The 12,777-nt window shown below is 42.7% G+C and overlaps 1 protein-coding gene across 3 annotated transcripts in view; it reads right to left on the reverse strand.

Moving 5' to 3' along the window:
* Nucleotides 1–637: 637 nt before the first annotated feature.
* DACH2 (dachshund family transcription factor 2) overlaps nt 638–12,777 on the reverse strand; it is a 411,691-nt gene continuing 399,551 nt past the window's right edge. For all 3 annotated transcript variants that reach the window (XM_020964629.2, XM_020964627.2, XM_020964628.2), the window contains one exon: nt 638–1,485. In XM_020964629.2, the coding sequence (XP_020820288.1) occupies nt 1,448–1,485 (38 nt within the window). In that variant the 3' untranslated portion in view covers nt 638–1,447. The remainder of the gene's footprint in view (nt 1,486–12,777) is intronic.

Below are 12,777 nucleotides of genomic sequence, written 5' to 3' on the forward strand. Positions count from 1 at the left end.
ACCCTTGACAAGCAGGCTTAGAATCACTTTCCCTTTTTAGGTTTCCTTGCACTATACTTATTGGCATATTGAGGCAGCTGGGCAGGTGGGACAGTAGTTAGTCAGACAACCCCTGTTCAAATCTCTCCTCTGACAGTCACCAGCCAGGGGAGCCTAGGTAAATAAATCACTTTACCTCTAGCAGATCTCTAAGACATAGCTACTAAGTTTAAGGCAGATTGTGATCTATGCAGGGCACTAACACATAGACACATTCAGGGGGCACTGGAGCCAGCTTGAGCTGATTGTTAAACTTTCTTTGTGATCCTTTACACCTTGGAAATTGGCAAAGGGTACAAATCAAGGTTCGATTTATTGTTTTGCTGATTGTTAGACTTAAAGTGATTGATAATGTAGCTTAACCTTCAAAGTATGTTGTATACGCATTTGTTTTATTTTGGGTTTTTTAGAGAGCTAGTTGTTAAATATTTACCAGCACATCCCAGCATGTACATATCTGCGTTCCTGGTGTCTCCCATGTTAGAATGTAAGCCCTCTGAGGGCAAGGACTGCTTTGTTTGGGTCTTTGTGCCCCCAGATTATAGCACCCACGGGCCGGTGTCGAACAAATGGAGTAAGTGACACTCAGATTCTAAAGTCAATGAAAGATTTTTTAATACTGCCTTTTAAGCGAGAACATCTTAACAAAGAAGGGGTACTTTAACTTAATATGGTACAACAGAGAAACCATACGTAAAAGTTTCTAGGATCTAACACTCTACTGCATGTTCATGTTTTCACTGGAAGAGACCAAAAGGCAAGCTGAACTGAGCATATAAAGCATCAATTATAACCATAGGACTTCAGCTGCTTGGGGTTAAGCTCACACATTATTCGCATCATTCATCAAATTGAAAGGGCATTTTTATGCCTTTTTTTTTTTTAAAAACGTACACACATTTCTCTGCAAAATGGTAGTATATATGGAATATCTGCTTCAGTAAACAAAGCTTAATTTATAAACACAGTTGAAACAGCTCAAGGGTGAATAGTTTTGGCGCTAAACTGGACTCAGGATCTGCACATAGGTAAAGCCAGTGGGGACCATTAGGGCTGATTAACAGGTTGTGCCACTGCTAGACAGTAAGAGCTGCCTCCTTAAGGGGGGCAAATAAAAGGTTAGTTCTCTTGGAAGGAATAAATCTCATATGTAGTTAAAAAGACTAAAACTTCTAGAGGAGGGGGGTCTACAACTGATCAATTGCAACGGGCTTGGTTTGGCGTGAGCGGCTTACAAAAGCTTTCGATGTTGCAGTATTCAATGCAGCCAACGTCTTCAAGTTTCATGCTACAATTTCTGTTCTTCACATAGCACTGAAGGCATCAAAGGTAACAACTTAATGAACTAGATAGCTTCAGATAATGGATGGCATGGGTATGGATATATTCTTTTTAATAGAACTTTCCTTCAGTACATGACGGGAGGCTTGATGTACACCTGGCTCTCTAAAAGAGGAAAAACAACATGGAAAAGAGAAAGGAGTTAGGCAATTTGAAAAGGAAGTCCCCGTATCTTAGAGGGAATGTTCCATAACAGGGCCAAGTGAGAGTTCACCCCCATTTTTTTTTCATTTATGTAATCCAGGGTTCACTGAAAATAAACTCTGAGGCTATGTCAATATGCATGGAAGAAGAAGCACTTGAAATACTGATCGCATGTCCACTGGTTCACCTGGGCAGAGGTACCTTCGGCGAGGTGGCGCAGTGGATAGAGTACTAGGCCTGGAGTCAGGAAGATCTGAGTTCAGATCCAACCTCAGATACTTACTAGCTGTGGGACCCTGGGCAAGTCACTTTACCTCTACTTCAGTTTTTCAACTGTATAATAAATAGCATCTACTTTGCAAAGTTGTTGCGAAGGTCAAATGAGGTACTGTTTGCAAGGTACTCAGCACAGTGCCCAGCAGATAAGTAGGTGCTTAATAAAATAAATTTTTGTTACTCTTCCCCTTTCACCCTATTATGTATGGGCCCGTCTCCTAAAAGTTATGAGAGTATAGCCAGATAGTTCTCCAAATTTCCTCCAGCTCCGTGGCTGCTATCTGAAGTCCTTTTAAAAACTCCACATTCTGTTATTTTGACAGAGAGATTCTTACTCCTCCATTTTGTCGATTAACACTTTTCTTAAAGAAATGGGACAAGAGAGCCTCATTGGCTAATGTTTAGGCCCGGAAACAGTGACTTGAACCTGTCCTTGCACCTCTGAAGTCTACAGCCCCAATCCCTTGTTTTATATGGATTCCCTTATGGAAGTGAGAGGCTTCACAATGATTTTAGTCTACTAAGCCCGCATTCCTAAAGGAAATTACATGGATTCAACAAAAAAGAGGTTTTCCATTGCAGGGTCACTGAGGAAAAAGGTCTAGAGCTCCTCCATTAGTGGTGACCCTCCCCACCCTTGTGCTATTATTGACACCAACCAGTTACTCTCTCATGTACTGAACAACAGGCACTTGGACTTCAGCTGGGGCGTAAGGCACATGGTTTTTGGTGTACTTCCAATGGGGGCCTTAAATTTTGGGATTTAGTCTGGCAGAATGTGTCCTTGATGGGGCTAAGCACACATGCTAGTTAGTTTTTCTCTGTTCCAAGGACGTGTTCTGCATGTGTGTGCTAGTCAGTTGGTTTCAAGGGGCACCAAGTAACTGGATGTGGCTAAATCTATAGAAATCCACCATCACCCTTGGAAAAAGTACCCAAGGAGCATATGTGACAGATGTGGGTCAGCAATGTGCTCTACGTGGGCCAAAGCCTAACGTATACCTACGTGTCAATTTTGCCAATGTTATTAGCTTTGATCAGAGCTTACCCTGGGGAAGAGGGGACAGCATACCCTTCCCTTTGTGTATACAATCCTATAAAGATGACTCTGGGTCTTCACCGGGCAAACTATTACTATTAGAATTATAGATTTAGAGCTGGAAGAGGCACTGGAGATCAGGTCAGCAAACTCCCCCTCCCCTTTTATACATGTTGAAACTGGGGCCTGGAAAGGTGAAGCCCCCTGCCCTGAGGCCCACTGGCACATGGACAGGGATCTGAACTGAGCTCCTCTGGCTCCATGGCCAGTATCCCTCCCATTGTCCCACCTTGTTTCCCTGGGTCCTTTCCTAAAGCCAGAGACTCCTGGATACTCCAAAGAAAAACAGTTTGAACCAAGATTAGAGAAAAGAGAGTGTTCCGAGTGAACCGTATTAGCCAGGGCATTGAGCTGAATATTATACGATGAAATTAAACGTGGATAAATAAATGTAAATTCTTATACTTGGGCTGGAAAATCAGTTTTCTGAGTACAATGAGGGGGAGACCTAGTGATTATTGCAGCACGCCTGAAACAGATTTAGGGACTTGAGAAGACCATAAGCTCAGTGTGAATCAGTAGTTTGATACAATGACCCCCAAAGCTAAGACTTTCTGGGGCTATCTTAAGAGAGCCTCAACTTCCCAGAATAAGGAGGTGATAGTCCCTCTGTACTCTGCCCACATCAGATCACACTGGGACATTCATATTCAGGAAGGACACAAGTAAGCTGAAGAGGAACCAGGGCAATGAGTTTGTGTCATGTGAAGATAAGTTGAAGGGACTGGGTGTGTTTAGGCTGGTGAAGAGAAGACGAGGGATAGGCTAGGGGGCACTGGGAGCCCAGTATGTATTCCAGTACTGTGATGACTGTTATGTATGTGGAGAAAGAGATTAGCCCTAGAGGGCAGAACTAGGAGCCGTGGAGGAGGGCGGGGGGGCAGTGCAAAGAAATGGAGGCTAGATGTCAGGAAAAATTCCCTAACACTTAGAGCTGCCCTGCCCCCTGCCTCCACGGAATGGGCTACCTTGATTCCTTTTTATGCATTGGCAGGTACTCATTTATTAGTTAAATTGTGTGGGGGGGGTACTCTTTTTTGCATGGGGTTAGACCGGATGGGTACTGAGCTCTCTTCCAATGAAAAATGCTACTGACTGTGGTTGTATATAAGGTCAAACTAAATTACTGGAAACTCGTCCACCTCCTCTCACTCTTATCATCTCCCTCGCTGGGATTTGGGGAAGGGAGAATGACTTACTTTTTTCCAGGACAAGGGGTGAATGAAACGGGGCCTATGTTTTTGAAACTGGTGCACCAAGGGAGTTTGCTTGTAACTGCTTCAGGGGTTCATTAGACTCTGGCTTGGGCCCTTGCTTCTGGTTGTGCCCCCACGGCCTAAGTTTCAAGGACCTACTCTTCAGGGACCATTTTGGCAGACAGGAATTTCACCAGTTCCGAAACTAGTCTCATGTAGTAAAGGTACACGTATCTAACACACTATACCCAATCACCACAAGCTCCCAAGTGTAGGCAGAACAACTTCCAAAAGGAGAATACCATATTCCATCCTAATGGACACCTACCTGTATACCTTACTTTGCCCTTTAGAAAGTAGAAAAGATGCCATGCCCATTCTACCGTTCATAGTGGAAGAGACCAATAGTGGACTTACACTCTTCCAAAAAGGCGCCTATTTAAAAGGCTAAACAGAAATAAATGCAAGCTTCTTGAGGCCTCTCCAGTATCTAGCACAGTGACGGGCACACAGATACTTGATAAATGCATTGTGGACTGAACCCAAAGGAGAACAAGTGTTCAGCAAAGAGGAAGATGGTACAAATGCATATCCACTCTGCTGGGCCAAGTACAATGGACTGAGAATTCATCGTGTTACACACTTTACTCCCAATCTGCAGGATGGCAGTGAGATGTGATTAGCGTGGAGGATGCTGTCTAATGTTGACAGATCTCCCATTCCTGCTTTACATATGCCAATACTGACTCCTCTGAAGGCCAGAACCCAATATTGACCTGTTGACTGACACTGATCCTTGGAGCAATCTCCAAGTTTGCCACATTTCAATTTCAAAATGCATCTCAGCTCTAATATGAGTGATTTATCATTTAGTAGTAGCTGTCAAAGTAAACTCCTAGATAAAACAAAAACATCTGGAACCATAAACAGAGGAAAGCAGTAGCTGAATTTTAATCCAAAGCCAGCATGCTCACTTCATTAGGAACAGGAAACAGCTAATTAGGAATTGAATGTTTCATGTTTTTCAGAGGGTTTGTACTTGAGCTCCAAACAGAGATGATCTAATATGCATTCTGGATGTAAACAAGAATTAAGATCAGGGAGAAGAACAAGGGAGGAGGCCTCTCCAGAGCATGGGAATCTGTGAGCAAGAACTCCCATTTGGGGATGTCTGAAAGACAGATTTTATGACTTTAGGATTTAGAAGGCTTAGCCTTCTTGATAGCAAATGGGGGGTTTACTTGAAAAAAGGGGGTTATGTTTTAGTTTGGCTTGTTTTCTTTTTAAAAAAAGAACTTCCCCTATTGCTCCATTAGCACTGTACTGACCTTTGGCCCCGCTGGTTTTAGTATGGGTAGGTGATCAGTGTGCCCCCCTCCATGTTCCCTTTACAGGATACATACAAAGTAGCCCCACGTGACAGGAACCTAAGCCTGCCAGTGCTGGGAAGATAAGCCCAGGAACCCCCAAAAGGTCAGGAGGAGGAATAGGCCAAGATACAGTCGGGAAAGAGGAATGGTCCTGAGAAGGAGCCCAAAGAGCAGCATATGAATCCTGGGATGAGCCTTCCTCTCAATCACAGGGTCATAGCTTTAGAGCTGAAAGGGGATTTTACAAGGCCATCCAGTGCAATCCCATCATCTGAGAAGAGGAAATGGAGGCCCAGACAGGGAAAGAGGCTTGTTCAAGGTCCTCCAGGTGTTTTCACTGCAAATGCTCTGTCCCACCCTGTTTCCTGCACCACATCCTTCTGTAGAGAGCGCTAGACAATGTACCATCTCTGGAGAGAGCCTGCTGTCCAAATGCCACCTCTGCCCTAGAGGGGTGCTTTGTTTTTAGAAGCAAATAAGCATGTTAATTAAGCATGTCTATCCAGGGTACACAGAGATGGGAGGTGGGAATGCGTGTGGTAAGAAGGCAAGAATTCATCCTGAGCTAGTGCCTAGGACAGAAGCCCTTCAGAGACCTCCCCTGAGCAGTGAAACCACCTGCTAGCAAAGTTCTGGCTCAAACAGCATGTTTCTGAGGCTAAACTAAGGCAAATTAAATTTTCCAGAAACCTAATATTTTCTCTGTTATAGGAAGTGGATGACATGCTGAAGTACTCCATGCTTACATCTTTCTACAGAAAAACAGCAGCAGGGACTTGAGAACTGACTTTAAATCCTATGTCTCTGTCACTTCCAGGCTGGGTGGCCTCTGACAAGTCACTGAACCTCTCTGAGCCTCAGTTTCCCCATCATTAAAATAGGGACTATATCACAGCACTTACTTCACAATGACCCTGAGATGAGATCAAAGAATAATGAAAGTGCTTTGCTAATCTGACAGCATTATGTAATTGTGAGCTACTGTTGTCATCATCATTCACTATTTTCATTACATAATATCTAATATTATATAGATACACATATATAAGATATATATATGTATTATATATATATATATATATATATATATATATATATATACATAAATAGGTATACATATATCTATGATATTCCTTCCTTTACAATTCACGAAGAGGTCGTAAAAGGGGACTGATTTTCTTGTGAGACACCAGTTAACACCTCATATTTTCATTCACTTCCTAAATGGAACCTTATTCTTTAGATTTCTTACCCTTCTCCACCATGCCATCTCTCTAAACTTGCCTGATTTCAGTGATAACACCTAGGGTAGAGATGGGTTCCCCCCCCCCCAACCTTCCTGATTGCTTCTAGCATGTCAACTATTTGTAATCTGGTCTCTTTCTGCCTTTGGTAAACTCCAGAAGCCAAATGCCTCGATGAGATCAGAACTTCAATCCAGTGGTAGAAAGCCCAGGGTATCATTTTGATCGTAATTAATTTCACACATTGAAACCTAATTCTAGGGCCCACAGAAAAGTGGTGTTAGGGACTGAACATTGCTGGGAGTCAAACCCATTAGTCGGGGCAGTTAGTCTTTGAAAGAGCTAGTTAAAAACTCAGTACTGTAGTGGTGCAAGACTTCTTATCTCAGCCTGTGGCCAGCACAAAGCAAAAAGTGAATGGTGCCTCCAAGCCATGAAGTGATTTGATCTTGTCCATCTTTTCCCCCTTGACCTTTCTGAGCCCTGGCCCTGCCCCAATCCTTTCATTAAGTCTGGTCCATCCCATCTCACCAACATCTCATACGCAGTGCCGTACTCCACTCACATGGTTTCCACCCTGGTTCAAGCGTTCTGTTTCTCTTTTCTCTAATCCGTGCTCCATACAGCCACTGATATTCCTTAAAGCATAGGTCTGTCCATATATCACCCCTTCGTCACACTTCAAAAATTCTAGTGGCTCCACAACACTCTTTTATATCAGGTTAAAGAGTTTGTATTTTACCCCCAAAGCCTTCCATGTGTGTTCCCCACCTACCTTTCCAGTTATTTGATATTACAATACTGTTCGAGGCCTTTTTGGTTTTGGCTAGCTGGCTTGATAACTGCGCTGATACATGATCTTCCCATCTTCCACCTCTGGGCCTTCGTGAAAATCACATTCTTTTCACTTTCCTGCCCTTCTTGAAATTACTTTGTACACACATGTCTTTCTTTGCCTGTGTATGTGCTATATCCTTCCTCACCATAACTAAAGGACAAAGGCTGTTTAATTTTTGTCCCTAGTGCCTAACTTACAGTTTGTTACACTGAACTGATTTTAGTCTGGTAGCTGAGGACAGCTTAGTGAACAATAAATGAGGCTGCTAAGCCTCTATCTACTATTTTTTCCCTATCCCCCTCCTTCCCTGCAGCACCTCTCCCCAACCACTGCCATTGCCAAAGCATCGACCTTCTTACAATGGTATTGTTCTCTTGGCAAAGATCTTGAAGTCCTAGCATAAAGGATTAAATGATTTGCTTCAGTGGTAATGGGGTCAAAGAAAGACTCAACTACGGTTCAACCCAGAAGCTTAAATCTCTTGTCATAACACACATGCTAAATTGTATTTCATGGCTCTGGTGCGTTACTGTATACAAAGTGCTTTGCTTATTTACCACACTCCTGTGAGGAACATGGTTCAGAGTATTAGTCTCATTTTACTTAGGAGGAATTTGAGGCTCCAAGATGATCATAGGATTTAGAACAAACGAGGACCTTAAAGATTATTGAATTCAACCCTATTATTTTCTAGATGATGAAACTGAGCCTTCAGGAATAAGAGTCCAGAGTAGAGGCAGTACCCTTTCCCCTACAAGACACTGCTCAACTCTAGAAAGCTATGTGCAAAGCATGGCCTCTCTAAAGCCATTAGAATCGGGGTCTCAAGCAAGGAAACATTTCCTTTCACCTACTGACATGATCTAGGCAAACAAGATTGCTTTCTGTAGTATAACGAGGGAGAGTTCCGTGTTTGGGCTCCAAATAATTATGTCACTAGATAGGTAGGCCCCTCCTACAGCATCGTGCTCCTGCCAGGGAGTAGCCAGACTTTCAGCCTCAGGGCTCCGGCTACATGGAGATGACCACACTTCCAAATGGCAAAGACTACTTCCTATTCAGTCAGTGCATTTAGCTGTGAGCCAGGCCCTCACCATTTGAATAAATCTGTGTATAACAAATGAATTCTTTTAGTAGGGCTATTCCTTAATCAAATATTCATTTATGTATGTTTTATTTTATTAAAACAGAAATGAGACTAAGGTGAGCAAAACTGTAGATTGACAGTAGTTTCATTCTCAAGGGGCAATACTGACAATAGAAAAATGGCATAAATGATACAATGCCCTACCACTGAAATATGCTTACGAGCCCCTAGTGCTTGTTCTCCCACTTTACAGCCTCCAGTGAAATGCATGACTGGCTTAATAAGTGAGCTGCTGGCAAAGGGGGCTTCCCCCCATAGCTTACCGGAGGAGTAAATGTCTTGAGCTTTTCTGAGCGTTGGGCCCTTTGTGAATCGCTGTCCCCACCCCTCAGGATAGCACTTCCTTCCCACACAGGGGAGTGACTGCAAGCTAGCTTATGTTTTTTGTCAACAACAACACAGGCCTTTGAGCCTGCGTGAAGATCTAATTTAATATAAAATCCCGATATTAATTTTTCTACAGCCATACTGGTTTATTCTAGATTTGGCCCTGACAGTTGTGAGGCTTACTAATGGCCTTGTTGGTGGTTCACAGTGGGCTAGGAGGCATTCTTGGAACAGCCCCAGGAGCAAACTAGATAAGGTTTCTTTTGAAGTGTTAAGTGTGTTGTTTATTCTTTGGCTTGATATCCTCTTCCAAAGAGGAAGGGGATAAACCTTTATAAAGTACCTACTACGTGCCAGGCACTGTGCTAAGGAAGCACTTTACAAATATTACCTCATTTGACCCTCACAACCACCTTGGGAGGTAGGTACTATTATGATCCCCATTTTATAGTTGAGGGAACTGAGGCAAACAGAGGTAAAATAAATTGCCCAGGGTCATGCAGCTAGTGTCTGTGGACAGATTTGAACTTGGGGTCTTCCTGACTCTATAAGCCCAATGCTCTACCCACTGGATCACCTAGCTGCAAGAAAGCTTCTGCTTTGGTAACATGTGCCCAAATGGTTTGTTTGTACTGTTATTGTCACAGTCATTGATGCTGCAAAGTTTCTTTTTGACTCTCTCTGTTTCCCTGGATGCTCCCTTTACCTACTATCCAGGGTGCTGAAGTAGTTATTCTGAGTTCTGTGCAGGGCACATCTTGTAAAATATTGATAGCTTCCACGTTTATAGAAGCACCTTCTGTTTACAAAGGGCTTTTGGCAACATTACCTCATTTGGTCCTCACAGTGGCCCTATGAGGTAGGGAGTGAAAGTATCTTGAGGAATTCTTTATTAGAGGCAGAAGGACATGGTAGAAAGAGCCCTCGTGCACCTGGACTCTGGGTGACCACTTGATTTCTCATCTACTTCTCAAGGTTGTTGTCAAAAATCACTTGAAATATTTTGTAAAGCACTTGAAAAACCTTAAATGCCATATATACACATATCTGTGTATATGTATATAGACATATACATATATATGTGTGTGTGTGTGTGTGTACATACACACACACACTTTTATTGATAAGGAAACCAGCTCAGAGCAGTGAAATGACTTGGACACAGTCATGTAGCTAGGAAGCAGAAGAGCCAGGATTCAAATCCAGCTCTCCAAGTCCAACACTCATTCCACTCTAACTCACTGTCTCAATTTCTATTTTATCTAAGTAAAAGTTAAAGAAAATTGGGCTTTAAAAAATTATGGTAAACAAATACCAGCTCAGCTAGCTGTCTGACAGTGAAAAGCTCTAACCCTTCCCCAAGGATCTCTCTGCTGTCTGTTTTTTTCGAGTTTGCCACAAGTCTAATGGAGAAAGAAATAAGAAAGCATCCCTCAATAGTTTTGACATTTTAAAAAATAATGTCATTTCCGTTTCTACTTGAAAGAGTAGAAAAAGATGAAAAGCAATTTCACACCTCGGTATTGATAGCTCAGAATGGTGTCATATGCAGTCCTGGCTAAAAAGGGAAACTGAGCTAAGGAAGCGTCCAGTCTATGAGTGTGCTTAAGTTTAGGGCTGCTGCCTTGCCCAGGCTCCCTGCTCTGAGAAGCTGACTGGGGTGGGAACAGACGTGAGAGACAGTGGATGATGAGGTTAAGAGTGGAAACCAACACACTGTCTTGCTTTAAACTTTTGCTTTTGACCTCATGGGGAGACTATGATGTCCTGGCAAATGCATGACTTTTCCAATGTGTAACAGGGTGACTCAATTGTTTGTATGCATGGCAGCATAAGCTTGGGGGGGGTGGTGAGTGAGGGGGGAACCATTAAAACCCTGGAATTTTTTCCCCTTCAAAATCCAAGGGAATAGGTGGATGAATAAAAATCACAAAAGTGCAGCTTGATGGTTAAAAGAGTTAAATGTTCACTTGTACGGTACGTTCAAGAAACAAATCCCCCTTTCTCACAGAAAGGCTAAATCCCTAACCAGGGGACCTTAAGATTGTTAGCCCAGCATTCATTTGCTACCTTTGCACGGAATCCCTTGTTTGTTAAGAAGGAGCTGCTTATAAATGCTAAGATCAATGCCAGCATTGATTATTTTTTTTGTTTTCTTCTTTTTAAAGAAAATCAGGGCAATCAAATGGGTATTATGGGGGGGACTGTATAGCCAGGGAAAAGATGTTGGCATATAATCATCCTATGACTTGCAAGTTAATAGAAAAGAGGAATGCGTGGAAATGCTGCCCCCAAACAAAGATTCCCTGCCTTCTCCGCCTCCCCATTTAAACAAGTGAGTTGTTTTTCAGGTTATTAGCATGATGATTCCTAAGCTGTGCTTTGGAAAAGTCATGCATTTGCCAGGACATCATAGGTCTCCCTATGGGGTCAAAAGCAAAGGTTTGAAGCAAGACAGTGACTCTCTGGAGGCTCTTAAATGGTGCCCATTGGGTACCAAAGGGCAGAATAGAAAACCAAGAACATTTCTGCTACAGAGGAGAATATCAGCATAAACATTCAGTTCAATTCAGTAATACATATCAAGCATACCTTGGTGCACTGAGGATATAAAAGCCAAACGAAATGGGTTCTACCCTCCAGGATCTTATATTCTACTTGAGGGATACAACAGGGATTCAAGATGTAAATATAATTTATAAGGTTAGTGTACAAGATGGGGAGAGATCCTCAGATAAAAATTAATTTGCTTTATGTTTCAAAAAGAACATATATCCCCCTGTACTTTTAGGAGAGCAAGGGTATTTGTAAATCAAACATGTAAGAGAAGAGGCATTTATTAAGTGCACACTATGTGCCACGTACTGTGATTAAATGCTATACAAATACTATCTTATTTGATCATATCTAGGGCGTCCCAATTTCAACAAAGTTTGTCATGACTGTATTTAAAGAGCTTGTGTGATTGCTATTTGTTTCTATATCAAGGGTAGGGTTCTTCCAGGTGGCTGTTGAAACAAATTGACTCTTCAGGATGTGCCAGGTCCTGCCACTCACTGCCTTGCCCACAGTAGGTTGCCCAATAAATTGTGAATGGATACAAAAATTTATCCAAACTTGTGTCATTCCAATAGCCAGAACACAGTATTTTCTACATGCAATATAAGCTATTTGAAAATGTTTGCTGAATTCAAGGCTTTTTTTTTTTACAATGTTGTCAATGGTATTATAGATGGAGACATGGGGAACTGTAACCCAGAAGGGTTAAGTGACCTGAATTAACAAAGAACAAACCCTGTCTGCTAGAAGGGAACTGATAGGGAGGAAGCAGATGATTCACTACACAAGTTTGCCAGGTGCCAGGGATGCCAGAAGAAAAGGTGCAATGGGCCCTGGCCTCCCACTGAGGATGGTCCCTGTAACAAAGCCTTTCGATTCTATACCCGAGGCAGCTGGGATCTCATTCCTCTGGCTACCCCTTCATCAGAGCAGACGATGATCACTGTATACCCCGTGAATTGTTGGGCTCACATGTGAGGGAAATGACCCTCTAGTGATAAGTCCATCCAAGGTGAAGCAGGCCAAGGCTTGGAGGACAGAAATTTGCTCCGTCACTGGGCCTGTAGTCAAAGACAGGTGGGCAGAACTTGCCAGGGTTTTCTCTCTGCTGGCAGAGCCTCTGAAAGCCCAGGGTTGCCCTTAAGCCAGGATGAAGCAGCAGAGGGTGTCAATGAAAGGCCCTTTCGATTGACTGGC

The sequence above is a fragment of the Phascolarctos cinereus genome, unplaced genomic scaffold, assembly GCF_003287225.1.
Source record: "Phascolarctos cinereus isolate Bilbo 61053 unplaced genomic scaffold, phaCin_HiC Scaffold_8;HRSCAF=390, whole genome shotgun sequence".
NCBI classification, from domain to species: domain Eukaryota; kingdom Metazoa; phylum Chordata; class Mammalia; order Diprotodontia; family Phascolarctidae; genus Phascolarctos; species Phascolarctos cinereus.